General features: G+C 36.8%; 2 protein-coding genes across 2 annotated transcripts in view; both read left to right on the top strand.

Annotated features, from left to right (window-relative positions):
* Window positions 1-9,531, top strand: part of LOC120354467 — a 16,591-nt gene extending 7,060 nt beyond the window's left edge. Inside the window, exon 3 of the mRNA XM_039441670.1 lies at window positions 9,071-9,531. The gene's annotated coding sequence lies outside the window, so the exon portion shown is untranslated. The remainder of the gene's footprint in view (window positions 1-9,070) is intronic.
* LOC111060063 lies at window positions 6,103-9,077 on the top strand. The gene is made up of 2 exons (XM_039441669.1): window positions 6,103-6,769; window positions 8,638-9,077. The coding sequence occupies exons 1-2, from the start codon at window positions 6,691-6,693 to the stop codon at window positions 9,030-9,032; spliced, it is 474 nt and encodes a 157-aa protein (XP_039297603.1). The 5' UTR covers window positions 6,103-6,690; the 3' UTR covers window positions 9,033-9,077.
* Window positions 9,532-18,024: the final 8,493 nt, after the last annotated feature.

Below are 18,024 nucleotides of genomic sequence, written 5' to 3'. Positions count from 1 at the left end.
AAAAAACCATTATCACCAGCAGCAGCAGCTCGTACACCATTGTTGCAAAAGAAAGTACAAGGTCGAGGATTGAAAACTCTGTACAATATTGTTCCAAACAACAGTGACAATAATACATTCATCGACTACATTTACTGGAATAACCCTAATGAGTGTTGATAGGCTCTACCTGCTTGATGAATCACACGCAGTGGCAATACGGTCATCAAAATGAAATCAATTCGATTTTAGAAGAACTAATCAAAAATGGATATACAGAGGGCATTGCACCGGCACCAATTTAAGTGAGGAGGAGGAGGAGGAGAAAAAAAATGTGATGGAAAGGGGTTTTACAAAAAAAAGGACGCGATTTGGTAGAAATGTGTTCAGTTAGTTGGTGACTTTTATGATGAAATGAGGTCTAGTGGTAGGTCCTTCTCAGTATTATTGTCATTGTCGTAGCAACATCAGAAGAAGAACAAGTAACCAACTGTTAACAGAAATGGATCCTGTTGGGAACATTAATATCTGTGGCAGACAAGTTACTAATGTTGGTAATCCACGTAACAATAGAGACGCTATAATATAAATACAGTAAACAGTTGATTGAGCAAGCAATTAAAGAATTTACATCTTCGTCGCCGTCATCGCAATTAACAGAAGAAGAGATGATTAAATCACTGTTGAATAGTGAAACACTAATGGAAAGAGTGAGAGAAATCACAGTGTCTGCGTTTGCAATTATTGCTGATGCAATTTCAAAGGAATTGTCACACGATACTTTACATCAAGAGCTTATAAAAGAAAGACTCATTAGCAGAATGCAATAAATACAGCACTTATCGATTGAAACAAACCATTGATGGCTGTCTTTGGAAAGGGAAAGATATTGAGTACTTCAAGTGGTGGGGGGAAAAGTCACTCGAAAAAAGGACGTGGAATTCTGAGTGAATTTGTAGGCTACTTGTACTGCAGACCAGGGACAAAATTAGCTAAAAGATTAGCAAGAAATGACCCAGGTGTAAATAAATTGGACGAAGCTTGCAAGAAACATGATATTGTGTACGCAACAAACAGTGATACAGCAAGCAGAGCAGTAGCTGATCGAGAGTTGGCAGAGCGTGCTTGGAGCAGAGTAACATCTTCAGATGCGGGTCTATTGGAAAAAGCAGCAGCATTAGCTGTAACCAATATAATGAAAGCAAGATCATCTTTGGAGGCGGGATGAGAAGGAGAAGAAAGGCAAACAGACCAACAAGTCTACACAGTTCGATAAGGAGAAAATGGATGAGGGGGAGGGTAGTGTCAGGTCGAGGAATCTCTTTGAGACGTCAACCGCAGTTACAGCCATACATGGTGAGAGGAAGAGGAGGGGGGAGCAGCAGAAGGAAGGAGGACGAAAAAAATGTCATCATCAACATTATAAACTTCGATAATAGCCTTACCAGATAGAGCACTTAGCGAAGCTGATCTCTACAAGTATGCTTGTATTTTACAATTGAAAAATTTTCGTGGTGTCTTTATGCGTAATACATTACCTCTTTGTGGACCACTAAGTCAAGAGTGCAGGTGTATAAATCTCGATATACTAGGTGGACAAGGAACACATTGGGTATGCTATGTGAAGAAGGACAATGTTGTTCACTACTTTGACACTTTTGGCAATCTTAGACCACCACATGAATTTATAGCCTACATGTGTCGTGGACAAACACCGGCCACAACAATAGAATACAATTTTGAACGTAAACAAGAGAATGTTTACTCACACATTTGTGGACACTTATGTTTAAAATTTCTTGTAGATGAAATATATGGCACTCATTTTTTGTAATCACAATTTTATGTAAGTTTGAAAATGAATAAAAATAAAGTGTGTGTGTGTGTGTGTTTAACTTATCTTCTCAGTTTTTTACAACTTACCTATTCTTTAGAATAAGAGAGAGAGAGAGAGAGAGAGACTATCCTCACTCACTATTGATTTTTTCTGCAATCTAGAATATAAAAACACAATGCATTAACAGGTGTTTGTCATTGAGTGAGTCAACTTTGACATAACAAGATGCTTTGTTTTGGTGGTAACAAGCCAATCTTGATAAGCGAGTTTATCCACCAATAGATACTAGAGATGATGAGGAAGGCAACAATGGAGGTTGAGAGCTAGGATTGCTCAGTTTTACATGCAATAACTCAATTCCAAATGTTGGAAATGGTTTCAACAATAGGTTGGAATTTTTGACAAAAAAACCACAACAGAAACGAAGTAATAGTACTACTACTATTGCTGATCGATTAGAACTTACACATGATGAAATTCTCGGTATTGGCATGGTGGATAGCTATTCGCTATGGAATCTACCTTCAAAAACATCACCATCCATAGGTGGTGAGGAGAAGGAGAAGGAGAAGGAGGAGAGGGGAAAGAAGGAAGAAGTGACTGAGAATAAAGAACAAGATGAGAGTAGCACAGGAGGAGAACAATGGCAAAGTATATTTCTTCCAGAAGGCAGTTTCGAATTTCAAACAATAAAAGATTTATTAGAGTCTAGATTGAAAGAGCATGGTGTTAACTTGGAGCTTGCACTAGATCCCTCGACAATGAAATGTTCTTTCAAATGTGATTGTCAATTAAGATTTTCGTCGGACGACTCAATAGGTAAACTGTTGGGAGTTAAAGGTAATAGAATTATAAAACCTAATTTAGAAGCAAAGAGTGACGTAGCATTAAAATTGGATAGACCTAATGTTGTACGTGTACTGTGTGATATTGTTCACGGTTCATTCAGAAACAGTGTACAGGACCATGTTCTCTACGAGTTTTACCCTATGATCGATCCTGGCTATAAAATAGCTATCATAGCAAACACTGTAGTCTATTTGCCTGTGGACAGCAAACGCATAAGTTCTATCACATTGCAAATTGTAGACGAAAGTGGATGACTAGTTAATTTTCGTAACAAACAAATCAATATTACTCTTCATCTGAGAAAACAGCAATAACAAAAATGGTACTATTGTTTGATAAACGACTTGGTGGTAATAGGCGAGGAAGAGAAGATTCTACACGACTATTGGATTTGTCAAATATTGATAATACAGGATCGACTAACAAAAACGTCATTCGTCTGCCAGACACTGCAGAGCTAACATCTAAAAGTATTAATTATCTACTAAACAGAGGACTACGCGTAATTAGTACAAAAAAAACAAAGTGAAGAAAAAATGTCAATTTTGGATGTAAGGAGAAGCGGACCGTTTTCAGATGACAGCATTACCTCTTATGATTTTCACACTCATGCACCCTACAATAGAAGTTTTGCAGCCAATGACGAGGTCAAATTGTGTCTTCAGCAACAGGAAATTCATACTTTCCCATCAGAGAGTTATCTCCACTTGGAATTTACAGTTACCACAGCAGATGGAAAGGCAATAAATACAGCAGCATGTGTACCCGGATTTTTTGCTTTTTTATTTTCTGAAATTCGTTATGAAATTAACAAGACTGAGGTTGATAGTACTCGAAGTCCAGGCATAACTACACTTTTGAAAAATGCCGTCACTTTTGAAAAAGATGAACAGGAGAAAATGGAGAATTCCGGCTATTATTACGATTCTACCAACAGATTTAAACCATTTTCGGTGAATGGAACAGACACAAATATTCTTGATGTACCACTACGCTATCTGTTGGGTTTTGCGGAAGACTATAGATGTATTATGCTGAATGTCAAACAAGAATTAGTGTTGAGACGAGCTGCCAAGGATATTGATTGTCTTAATACCGAAGGTAAAATTGACATTAAATGCCTAGAGTGGAGGATACCGTACATTGAGGTTTCTGATGAAGCAAAACTTTCTCTATTGAAAATGGTTAGAGATGATACACCTATACAAATGTCATTCAGGCATTGGGAACTTTATGAGTATCCATCTGTACCAACAAGCACAAAGCATTCATGGAATGTGAAAACTGCATCACATATGGAAAAACCAAGGTATATTGTTGTTGCATTGCAAACTGCAAGATGTGGTGTGGCAACAAAGAATGCATCACATTTTGACAAGTGTAAAGTAAAAGATGTACGTGTTTATCTGAATACACGTGACTTCCCTATGAAACTATTGACGGGGATGATTCTCGTATCTATAACATGTACACACAATTCAATGGAAGCTATAATCACGGAGATACACATGCCAGAATTCCACTCCTACCAAAGTCTGCTCTACAAAAGTTGCCATTATTTGTTTTCGATTGTTCACGACAGACAGAAACGCTGAAAACCGGCAGTGTGGACATAAGAGTTGATTTTGAAGCAAGTGAAAATATACCAGAATCTACACGTGCCCATTGTCTCATGATCTACGATATAATTTAAGAATACCGCCACTTAACTGGAACGGTTCATTCGGTCTGATAAAGTAGTAAGATTAAAAAACTTTTAGATTATTTAAATTCAAAATATAATGTGATTTTAAAAAATTATGTAACTTTGTGTTGCTAATAAAAAAACAAAAAAAAAGGCTATAAAGCCAAAAAAACTAATTGTCTTTTTATTTTGTCGAACCAGCTATTTAGTGTATGAAAAAGTAGAAGGAGGTAAAGTGTGTGGTGTGTGTGTGTTCATAATTTAGTTCAATTACATTATGATGATGATGATGATGAATCCTTTTATCCAGGCCACCATAACGTGGTTAGTAGAGTTGGGGTCACGACCAAGTATAATATCCCAATCAGGGTAGCCATCTCTGTTAGAGGATAGGGCACATCTGATTGGCGCTCTGGGGTTATTTGGGGTGTTTCTAGCATGTTGCGAGTATAATCGTCATCATCATCATCATCATCATATTGGTGGACCTGCTGTCTATATGTGTGGAATGAGGTGTCATCACGACTATATCTGTTAGGGTGGGAGGAGAAGGAAAAGGAGATGCTGCTGCGACGACTAGGGTAATATCTGTTAGGATTAGTATAAGGTTGGGAGGAGGAGGAGGCGGAGGAGGAGGAGGTGTTGTTGCATGGAACCACACGACTAGGGGGGTAATATCTGTTAGGATTAGTATAAGGGTGGGAGGAGGAGGAGGCGGAGGAGGAGGAGGTGGCGGAGGAGGAGGAGGAGGTGCTAGTTAGGTGGGGAAAAGGAAAAGGAAAGGATGGGGATTAGGCTAGGGGGGGATAGGAATTGCGCTATTAAGGTGATTGCCTGATGCTGAGCCAGCCATCAATCCACCTCTTGCAATACCTAGATTTACGGGAACTTAGCAAGCATAATTTGCATGCTAAGTGCATGCAGGGGAGTAGAAGACACAAGAAGTTGTCAACTATTCTACACATAGAACACACACTAGTGACATGATGTTGATGGTCTGGCTCGTCTTCATCATCAAGGTCATCATCGAGGTCATCGACATCATCATCGACTCGTGTGTTTTCTGTGAATAGCTGACTCCTTATTTGTACGTTTCTCCTTAAAAAGGACATAATTCTCCTCTCCTCAAAGCTGTTGTATGGTGCTGAGGAAGTGGTGGTGGTGGAATGTGGTAGGTTAATGGGGGAGGAAGGCTATGAATCAACATCATAGAGTGATGAGTCAAAGCTGGTGTATGGTGCTGAGGAAGTGGTGGTGGTGGAATGTGGTAGGTTAATGGGGGAGGAAGGCCATGAATCAACATCATAGAGTGATGAGGTGGTTGGTGGGGGTGTCGGAGATGATGGTCGGGGGCTGGAGGTCGGGGATGATGGTCGGGAGCTGTACGGTTAGGGTGGGCCGTATGGTGGAGGTGGAGAATGAGAATAGGGGGGAAGGTTAGTTGGCTGCTCCTCATTATTGTTCATGTCTGGAAAAAACGACATACACACACCTTCATCAAAATGCAACACATAAAAAAACCAGCAAAAAATCAATAAGAGTCTCTTTATTGTGTCGACAGAGAGACTGGGTCAATGAGACACTTAGGGGTGATTGCTGAGATCGGGTCTGGCTAATCCGGCGCAACATTAGTCTAGCGCAACTTTGCTCTCGGCTAAAAAATTGGTTTGCTGAGATCGAGTTTAGCTGCCGATTATCTTTTTGTCGAGAGCAACTCTGATCTGCGGTTTTAGCCAGACTGATGCTCAAGTTTAGCCAGACCGAAGCGCAACTGGAGGAATCCGCAGGGAATTATTGTCGCAATGTTGGCAGCAGCCGTCTCGAATGCTTCTCGACTACCACACTGTCCGCATTCACTCGCTTTGTCACTCTGCCACCCTCAGTTATTCATTCCAATATCCTGATTCATTTTGTTTTGTAATAAATTAGTGTAGTATATTAATAGGCTAGTGTATTAGTGTTTGTGTAGATAGTGTATTAATAGGCTAGTGTTTAGTGTTAGTGTGGGTAGTTATAGGCAGTAGAAATGGCAGAGTCGAAAAAAAGAATAAACTTCACCAAAGTCGAACTGACATTGATCAAGTCTCTAGTTGTGAGCTGACCCATAATCGGGAAAAAATTACATGATCAAAAAACTGAGAACTTGAGAAAAATAGCGTGGGAAGAGATTCTAATAGAGTTCAATGCTGCGGGACTAAATTGTAAAAGGAACGTTGAACAGTTGAAAGGAGCATGGAAAAGAATCAAGAATGACTACAAATCCCAAAAATCGGAGGAAAGGAGGAGTAGATTCCGCACTGGAGGGGGGCCCCCATCACCACCAAAAGTTGAGGATCCCGAAATGGAAGAGTTGTTCAAAGACCAAGTACCAATTGAAAATATTCCGGATGACGATGACGACTTCAATGACTATAATAGCGGTAAGTTAACAAGTCCAGACTGATTAGTCTATTATAATAATTATTGATAATTATAATAATTGATAACTATAATAATTAATTATATTCCTTGTGTTTCACTCCTGATTAACATCATCTACATGTTGCCGGGAAGGGAAAGATCAATATATTGGATTTCTCATATAGTAAAGTACGTAATATAAAGCTCATAGCACATAGAAAATCATCTGCTCGAAGTTCGCTTTCTTCAAAGTTGCCCAAATTTGGTATGGTTGCATTTTTTATAACACCAATGTGTTTCAATTGAGTCAACTGAACTGAAGTCTAGTTGAATTCAAATAGACTTTAGTCCAGTTCTTTGCATTCGTGAGCAGCTTACGAACCTTTTATTTTGCTGGTTGAGTGCAGTGATGTATAACCTGATTACCACGTTTCTACCCCACAATAACACATCTGGACAAAGTTGGGCTATAGAACAATGGTACGACAAATATTCATCAACACAGATGTTCAGTACATGATATTTGATATATTTGATTTTTTTTAAAACCTATCACATTCTGCTTGTCATACTGAATCTCAAGAAATTAAATTTTTCCTCCAACGACGAAATCTAAGCTTTGTATCATATTGTATGCTGACATGCCAATCTGCTCTCAATTACAACAGTCTTTGAAATGGATGGCCTTTAGTTATTGCTATTCTTAGAAAACCAGTGAACCGTGAGTTTCTTTAGTGAATAATTTTTTGTAGATTTCTACCTGCTATCTGCAACTTGGTTGCTCTTTGTTCTCACACCCTAAAGACAGTTTTCAAAAATAAAAGGCTGTTGTCATGCTAGAAAACAACAGCTATAGTTTACCAAGCGAAAATGAGTCTCTCAAGGCCACTGCAATGTTGCCACTGGTTGCCACTGTTGCCACCCCTCACTCGACCAGTCTATATTTCTACACCCTGAACATCGCTCTTTCCTTATCATACCTTCCCTCTTCCTCTTTTCCGTCACTCCCTGTCACAAATTCTTTTGAGCACATCATGTTCAAAAGTTCTATTGTGTCATTCTTTGAAGTTAGAACAATAACAACCCCTGTTACCTCCTCCCATCATCCGCTATAATATTCTTCAACATCATGAAATGAAGGAAAGAATATTGTCATGTACCTATAATCTATAACTCTTTCTTGAGTCATGACATCAAGAAATCCAATTTTATAATGATGATTAGATTTTTCTTTATAAATGCAACTATTTATAAACTGAGCTATTACTTCATAAAGGTTACTTGAAGACTTTATAATAATCAATTGGAAGTGGAGTGATGTAATTTTATTTATTTTAGTCAATATTCTTGTAGTGCCCACTTCACTCTGCATTTTTCAATTTGCATGAATTCTCATTTGATTCCCATCACACTTCATCCAGGCTTTGGACAGATAAGACAAACAATACTCCCCACTTACAGAATATTTTAGATGCATGGAAGATGTTTCTCATCACTGTGAAGCAAGTTTTTATCCAGATGAAAATAGAAATAATACAAAAAAATTGAACAAGAATTTAAACTAAAATTAAACTAAATTTCAACTTGTAACAAGTAGTTTTCAACTTATCACACTTGATAATTATAGAAAAAAAGAAGAAAATAAAAAATTAAACTTATAAAAAAAATTTAATTTATCACACTCACTTGATATAACATAATATAAATAATTACAATTATTCAACTAATAATAGTTTTGAAACTTATCAGACTTGATGTAATACTATATAAATAAATTTACAATTATTAATACTTTCAACCTATAACAAACAGTTTTGAGTCTTATAAAACTAGTATATAAGAATAATGATATTTGATATAATATAATGAAGGAAATCCATTTTTTCAGATCATGATGGAACTGAGGTACTGGAGGGTACGAGGTCAGCAAGCCCAAAGCCTGACACGCCGGTAGCGGGCACCTCCACAGCACCTGATTCCCGTGCAACCACTCCGGGATCTGCAACTGGATCCGCTCAACCACGCATCAAACGTGTCTCATCCAATACAGACAAGTTCCACAAGAAGAAAATGGAGTACCTTGAAGAGGAACATAAACTTAGATTGACTGTCATCAATGAAGAACATAGGGCTAAAATGGAAGCCATTGAGAAGGAGAAAAAATATTGGGCTTTGATGGAGGCCAATGCCCAGAAACAAATATCTTTTCAAAGGGAAAACTCTCACAGCTCCATTGAGCAAAAAACGTTTGAGTTACTAAGTGGAAGCATTGAACATAATTGAATGCCCGGTTATCAAGGGCAAAAACTTTTGTTTGATAAATTTATTGGTAATTATTTCACTCAAGATTACTTTCATATTCTTTTCTCCATTTGTCATTATCATTATCACTTATTTATCATTTTATAATATCCAATAAAATAGATTCATACTTCAACAGCCCAACCAACTTATTAAAAACATATCACTCATGAAGTTATGACAATATTGTAATGAACTTTGTGTATTGAGGCAAAAGACTAATGCAATTTTGTTATAGCCATTTCTCACTAGCAACGAAGACTACCTAGTGAAGACTACTGTTGAGAGTTGAGTGTAGACTATTTCGACATCGCTGCAAACGCAGCTGCCTCCTTAGCAACGCAACTGCCTCCTTGGCAACAACCGACCAACCAACTATTATAGAAAACATAATTCTATCGTAGCCTAGATTCGTAACCATAGGCCAGTTCAGCTGTGTAGATTTTACATCAGCCGATCTCACGTTTATTATAAATTGTTATATTATTGTTATGTTCGCTTGCCTGGCGAACTTTGTACTGGCAAAAAGTCCTTATTAATACCAGTAAACAATTTATCTGTTTATTACAGCTGGTAACTTTAGATGCTGAATCATATTATCACAATTCATGATCTTGAATCATTATCATCTTCCCGTCCACCAATATAATAATATATTATCTAGTAATAATTTCGTCGGCTGATGAAACGCAACTGTGGTTATTATATAGGTATTTAAATATCATACTATTATGCATATTTTTATATAAATCTAAATATAAAGATGATTCGGACCCAAAAGTTATCATTGGTTATAAAACTATCAAATGGAAATTCCGTACATAACTTTCAACATAGGGAATTAGGAATAGTTGTGTCACTATTAGTAGTGACAGTTGTGACATAGTGACAACTGTGGTCATGTCACAGTTGTGAGATGGTTGTGTCACTACAGCTCAATAAGAGGTAAATCTAAACTACAGATATTTGCTACTCAGAGATAAAACTGCACCTGAAGTTACTGCTATTAACTCAAATAATAATAATATATTTTCCTTTGTAATAAATAATGTGCATTATTAATTTTCTGGTCGCTTGGAGATATTTTAATTTCCGTTTTTTGATGTAAGTATGTATTGAAAATCAATGAAAAATTTTTTTTCAAATATGACTTTATGGGTAATTAAATCGTTCAGAATTCAAAGACGAACCCCAATTTGACATTGGTTTTTGATAAAATCAAAACAATAGCAAGTTAATAGCTTAATCCCGAACTTAAACCTGCCTCCTAGCAGGTCTAAGTAGGAGTCTAAAATCATCGTTTTTGCTCCTGAGATTATCACATTATAGCCTGCTCCCGATCTCAGCAATCCACCGAGATTATCTTTTAAACCCGAGTTGATCTACGCTTGAACTCAGCAATCCACCGAGATTAAGTTTCAGCCTAGACTGGAACTCAGCAAACCGATTTTTAGACCGCAGGTTTTTCCCTGCGATAATTGCCGGTCGGCCAACTTTTGCGCTCGAGCGTGGTTAATCCCGATCTCAGCAAACCAATTTTTGATCTGCAGCGCAAAAACCGGTTTTTAGCCGAGCGCAAGAGATAAACCCGATCTCAGCAATCGCCCCTTACCAGCAAAAACAAAAAATCAATAAGATGACTTACTTTGTTAGGAGACGCAGAGAGAGAGAGTGACTGGTTGGTTGTCTCTGTCTGTGTGTTTACTGTAAGACAGAAGTGATCGCTCACACAAAAAGTAGCCTTCTACTCACTCGAAAGAAGAGACAATTGTGTGCACAAGTGACAAAGTGTTAACCCCTTTTATAAAATATTGCCTAAGATGAGGCAATAGTGTTAGTGGTGACAGGGGGGTGGCGGCAGCAGGCAACGATTGTTGTCACCACCAACAACAACTTATAATTATTTTTTTCTGTTGTCGTGTAAAAACAATACCCCATAATTTGTCTGTGTGTGCGTGTGTATGTAATTATCGCTGCCTGCCTGCTTCGTGCGAATCTCAACATGTAATTACACAAAACACACAGCTCTGGAGCACACAACCCCCCGCCGCCGCCAACTGCTGTAATTACCACAGCAGCCCGCCGCCCCCCGCCCCGAAATAAGTGACTGGTGTGTCGTCATTCCTCTGCACGCTGGGGGTGGAGTTCTTGCATCAGCAGCAGCGGAGAGAATATGCAAGACGCAAAAACATTTCTGAATAATTGAGATGACTAGTGTCTACTAGCCTACCCTATCATTATCTCTCGACCCTCGCCATCCCACTTCAGTTGAGACTCTTACCTCCACCCGCACTTTCTCCTGTTTGTTAATCACATAAAACAGTTTCAATTTGACCGGAATGTTTTATTGCTGCCTGAAAACTCAAACAGAACACTTGTCTCTCTGTATAAGCAACCATTGACTTACCAGCCAGCAGTGTGTGCCATTGTTTGAGAGAAATTGTCATGTATAAGCAACTACCATTGATCACACACACTTACCAGCCAGCCAGCCAGCCAGCAGTGTGTGCCATTATTATTATTATTTGATTGAGAGAGAGAAATTGTCGTCGTTGTTAACAAAAACTTCTTCTTCAAAGGTATGTTTCACAACTATTTGTAACATCTTCTTCTTCTTCTTCTTCTTCTTATCTCATTAGAAATTATTTCAAAGTAAAAAAACCTCTAGAGAGAAACACACAAACATATTTTGTTTTTCTGTTTGCAGAGTTTCTCCTCTAAGAGAGAAGACACATGGCAAACAGATTAAATATGGGTTTAAACGAGCTAAGATCACCACTTTCTTTACTAAATTTATCAAAAGAGGCCAGCATAAATGCTATTTTCTAGGGAGCAGATTTGAGCAGCATACCAAAATCAATGCAAACTCAGATTTTAGAATATGGTGAAAATTGTGCCTCTAGCAGCGGCAGACGTAATGGCGCAATTCTTTCTAAATTGTTTGCCATATGTAAGAGACTCAATATTAAAGACCTCATGAGTATGATTGCTGCTGAACACTTGTCCTGTGCAGATGTAACAGCATTATATCTGCATAATCTTGACTTTGAAGAAGGAGAAGATGGTGCCGATTACATTTCATTTGACAAGCAACAGCGTATAGATCTAACCAAAGATTTCCATTTGCCATCATGTTTGGAGCACCAGGGACTATGTCCCTTAAATACTCTAGTAACATACAAATGTCGTTGTCAGGATTTTTTCAATATTACATCGCATATGTTTAAATTTCAAAATAGGAGGAGATATATCGACCCATTTATTTTAAGAGAGATTAACCCGGAGAGATATTGTTCATTTGATAGAAGCCCTGAAGAGTATACGTTTGATTTTATTATCAGAAACCTTATGTATTTTCACTACTTAAGGTAGTGGAGACACACTAACGTGAAAATACTAAAGTAAAAAATATTATCATAACACCAAATGAACGATGGACCTGTGTCGAATTACGAAAAGATATGGAAAGTTTGTGCAATTTAATTAAAGATATGAAAATAACCTACTCGTCATATAGTATAGCATTGAATAATGCTAGAAGGATTGCTGACAGTGGCTGGTATCTTCCATTGCAAACTTTGCACATTGCTCCATGTACATACAAACATATTCTTGTGATGGATGGTGAAATCTGGTATTGCAATTGCATCAAATTGACTTTCCGATTATACCACTTAAACTCATATTTCACTCAAAAATATACACTAAATTCACCATCGTTTGTGAATTTTAATTGGTGGTCTGGTCTTTTTCCAAAAAGCACACCCACAACAACAAATGGAAGAACTTTGGGGGACAGCTATGAAAATTTACTCGCAGACATAGGTAAAATCTATTGTTTGAAGGAAGAACAAGTACAAGATCAAACATTATCATTGTGTAATAATCTATTTTGTACAGAATAAAATACCATGACTTTCACAGATGTCAGCAGAAGAATTAGTCAGAGCGATTTCAGCAGAAAATGCATCACATAAATTTATGAGCTTACAAGAACTGATACCAGATCAGAATACCCCATGATCAGTGCTGCACATTTGAAAACACATTATGGTGATAGAATTCTAGTGAAACTTGAAGTTGGTGGCCACAACAAGTCATACGTTTTACCAGAACGCTACTTCAACGAGAAAATGTTCAAATTTGACGAAAAAAAGAATAAAATCGACATGACTGGTTATTCAATGTCTGTTCAACCATATGGTAGAACATTTAATATTAAAGTAGACCAGAGTGAGTGTACATCATCAACACAATAGAAAAAACTAAACAGGTAATAATCTTTTTTCATTGTTACTTTGTATGTAAATATTTGTTGCTGTATTATGTTTTTTCTACCGTAGGTAATTTGTAGTAGTAACTACAAATATGGCACCTATTAAATGGAAAAGATTGGCGCAAACTGCAGAAGAAGAAGAAGAACAGCAGACAGCTGTTAGTGGAGCGGGAAAGGACCAAACAGCACATAGATATGATCCATTTAGTTTATTAGAGAATGAATTTAGAGGGTGTTTGAAAACTTATTATTATAACAATTATGCACACAGTAAATACGGTCATGAACCATTTATAGACTACAATCCAATGTTTAATGGTTTACAAAATTATATTTACAATCTATTAGCTCACGAGTTTCATACTAGCGGCACATTAAGTACACACAATATATGCTTTTGTGTCTGCCCATTGTGAAAAAATTACGTATTTGCGGCACACATGTAACATTCAAATCATCAAATATTATCAGTGAATGAGTGTCAATATCATTCGGTTGCGGTATACTTTCAATGTTGTCAGATTTATAGTAGTTTACACACTTGAGTTTTGAAAAAACAACATCCAATAATTTATACTTTTCCTGATACAAAGACTTACTGAACAAGTATAGGTTTTTGAATTTTAATCCATTTTTATTGAATATTGAATTCAGCAGTACATTTGTCTTTCCACAATTTGATGCACCACAAATTAGAATTCTAGCTGAACTTGGCAAAAACTCACCATGCTTTTTTCTATCTAGACAATTTTTGCCCACTTGTTTTGTATCTACAATTAGATTATCAAAGTTAACTATTGCTATTGACTCTTTTGCTGTCGTCATAATAATAATAATAACAACTAATCATTAACTCTTGCTGCGCGCGCCGCCGCTTGCTGTTTACACATGCATGTCTACAGTTCAACTATGCTGTTAACATCGCTACATCCGATGTGTATGTGTGTGTGTGTGTGAGTGTGTGTGTGTGTATACTATAAGCGGTTTATGAATGAAGAAAACACGCACATACAATGTTCACAGTTTATTAAAAATACTATTACTACTAGATACATACAAATTCAATGTTTTAGCAGCAGCTAAAATAAGTGTGTTGACAATATACAGTGAAAATACATACAAAGTTGACAGCTGCAGTAAGGTAAGTGGCGGTGATGACAATATCTGAGACAGTGATAATACATACATACAAAGTTGACAGTGTTTTTTGCTAACAGCTAATATTATAAAAAAATTTCATCTACTTGCTAAAGAATGCAAATTATTACAAAGCTTGTGTTTTTCCCTTTCACATAATACAGTATAGCTGTTAGCGACGTCACCGCTTCACACGCATTAATTGAGATTAGCCTTTGACATACAATAATCTAAAATATAAATTAATATCTTTTCTTTCTTCTTATCATCATCATCATCATCATCTTCATCAACATCAGCTACATTAAAGTCTATTGATTTAATTTGCGAGTAAAGTATGTTTAGTTGCATAGAAAATTGAGCACAGATACAAGTATCTACTACATCAAATACGCTGCTTGCATTTTGAATTGCATCTTCTAAAAATACATTGTTATATGAGCATATACTTAAATGATACCTACTATCATCATCATCATCATCATCATCATCAACATTGACAACATCACTGACATTACCTAATGTTTTTTTACATAAGCTAACTAGAAAGCATTTTTCAATATCAACACGTTTTACACACATCGCTTTAAGCGTACACAAAAGATCAATTATTCTTTTAATAACACTACACGCATCGTTACCATTCAGCAAATAGAACAACAGTGGCGCATCCATTGCCATTGACATTATGTTTATATCATATCTGAAACAATATGCAAATAAATTTAATGATTTTTGCGCGTTTTTCTTGCACGCAGTTTCTTCTGTTTTACAGACGGAGTAATAATATCACTCTTATCTATCCAGCTAGTTTTATCAAAGCCTAACCATTTAACTAGATATTTATTGTTTGATTTTCGTATTATTCGTTCAACTAAATATGTATTTTGTTCGGACGGTGTTAAGTTTGTTTTCATCAATTGTTCACTATAAAATCAACCTTGTATGATTTCATTGTTAAGATCGCGAATTACATAGGTTGGCGGTTGTGTGGGATAAACAGCATGAATTATAAACAGTTCTGGCGACCAATTTAATCTAAAACTTTTATCAAAAACCTGACGAAACTTACTTATTTGCACTACGTCACCTAATGCAAACTTTGGACGATAAACTGTACGCGATTGCTTTTTCTTTGTCTTTTTCAACTGTAACATGATCAAATGCTTTTCATGACGTCGTCTAACACTGGCCGGTGTCATGCCAATCGCTGAATGAATAGTGTTATTATATTGATAAACAATGTCCGGCAAAATGTTTAACCATTTTTGGGTACCGCTAGCAGTACATAAAAGTGTACATAAAAGTTTTTTGTTCATACAAAAGTGATTTCAGTGTTCAGTTCAATCTTTCAACAAAAGCTGCCTTAATTTCAGAAAATACACTGTAATGATTAATGTTTGACCTATCGAATAGTTGTTTAACATCCTTATTGTAAAATTCACGACCTAAATCGCTTTGCACATTTTTTATACCTTTATTTTACACTAATATTCGCGCTAATTTTCGTTCAACTTCTTTTCCTGTTTTAGTTTTTAATGGTTCAGCAAAAGCATAACGTGAGAAACAATTAATTGCAATCAAAACATAACGATAGCCGTTGTTTGCTCTAGCAAATTCTGGCAATTCAATTAAATCAATTTGAATGAGGTCTTTTATTCCTTTTAATATATATTTACGTCTGTTGAATTTTCTTCGCGCTGGACGGTGTAATTCCTGAGCAATTTTCTGTTGCAAATCTGACATCATAATATTTGGGGTTTCGTTTCGTTCTGTTCTCCCCTACACAAATGTCTGTGCGCGCGTGCTTGCTTCTGTGCGTGCATGCGTGATTGTTTTGCTAGAGTCCAGTCACACCAAACACCTGCAGCACTGCTATGCTCTGCTCTGCTGTCTTCAACAGCGATCTTTCTTCGTCTTCTTCTTCTTCTTCTTTGTCTTCGACAGATGTTGTTTCTGCCTCCTTCTTCTTCTTCTTCTTCTTCGTGTTCGACACAACACTGAGCTGTGTCGGAGCAGCGATAGCGCTTGTTGTATCTAATATGAACTGGTTTCACTAATAGCTTCTTGCTCCACTTTCCTTACACATTTTTCCTCTCTCTCTCTCTCTCACTGCTGCGATACGATCAGTCTGGCATAACTCCAGAGCCACTAGCCGTCCTGCTGCTCCTATCAATATCTTCTCTTCTTCTCTCTTCTTCTATTAAATAATGACCCCACGCTTTCGTATCTATACCGTTTGATTCAATGTATCTTTTTGTGTCAAATGGTGATAATGCAACTTTGGCACACGATATTCGATAAATATCATGTTAATAACTGCGTAATTGTGAAAAGCATTCACGTTGAACTAATCTATCTGTCAGACATTTCATGTACATATCATATCTTAGTTTATTGTTTATAATTGTTCTCGCTACACCTTTAGCTGCGTGCTTACTAAATTTTTCATAAGAACTATCCTTAATACTACTACTACTACTACTTCTACTACTACTACTACTACTACTATTACTACTACTACTGCTACTAGCACTACTGCTTAGTACATATTCAAAACTGTAAAGTTTTGCACGTAAACCAAGAAAACTGGTAATTATGGCAGAAATAAATTCATCTTTAAATGTACCAGGCACACCATGGTTCAATTGACTATAACAACAATGTGTGACAGGATAAGCACTTGTGTCAAAATGTTGAAGATTTTGTTTGATAACTGCATAGATATCGTCCGATTTGATATGATATAGCAACGAGTCTGTATCGGTCATGCATAATTTAACACAGCTTGGATCGAACATTTTCAAGAAAATGTTGTAGTGGAAATTGAACATTGTAAATTTACTCAAATCAAGAATTGAAAAACCAGCATAAATTGGTCGATCTAATTTTATTTCTGTTTTACACATTTGTACAGCAACAATGTCTTTGTCAAACACAATCCATCATTTACAGTTTGGTTTTGCAATCAAACTTTCCAATTTTTCTGACAAGTAATTAGCTTAAAATCTATTCTTTTCCTATTATTTTCCATCAATTTTCCGAACAGACTATTTGAAAGAAATTTAAAGAGGGTACGTTCAAATGAATTTTTTGCTTCCTTTCTCAGTTGTGCATTCAAATCAATAAATGGTTTAAGCCAGTATAAAAAGCGATTACTCTATGTACAGCAGTCAATTTCATGCCCAAGCTTAAATAAAGTTTCAAATTTCTATAGTGGAGTACATATCGTTTACGATTATAAAGGGTGGCTAAAAGATGTGATGACGCGGCGCTAGCGTTTGTGTCGGGAGACAGGTGGCGCGCGGCCGCTTCTCTGCGCAGAGCAACAGTGTTTTCTGTTTGATATGAAGAGAACAGGTTGTAAGGCGGCTGATCTTTTAATGGTGCCAGGGGAAAGCTGTTATGTAAATCGTGTAAATTAACTGGATAGGACAGGTCTGCTTCAACTATATAGCCAGTGTCGGCTTCATCGTGAATGCTTGTAAAATCGCCTAAAGCTGTAATTTCATCTTGTGATAAAAATCTGAAATTTGATTCAGGTAGTTTGTAGGCAATCAT

The sequence above is a fragment of the Nilaparvata lugens genome, chromosome X (assembly GCF_014356525.2).
Source record: "Nilaparvata lugens isolate BPH chromosome X, ASM1435652v1, whole genome shotgun sequence".
NCBI lineage: Eukaryota > Metazoa > Arthropoda > Insecta > Hemiptera > Delphacidae > Nilaparvata > Nilaparvata lugens.
Note: the sequence above shows the minus strand (reverse complement) of the source record. Positions and strands in the feature narration are given on the sequence as shown.

Coding starts and splice junctions, on each gene's coding strand:
- LOC111060063 (XM_039441669.1), top strand. CDS start 6,691: ATGGAAGAGTTGTTCAAAGACCAAGTACCAATTGAAAATATTCCGGAT. Junction 6,770..8,637: donor CTTCAATGACTATAATAGCG/GTAAGTTAACAA, acceptor CCATTTTTTCAG/ATCATGATGGAACTGAGGTA.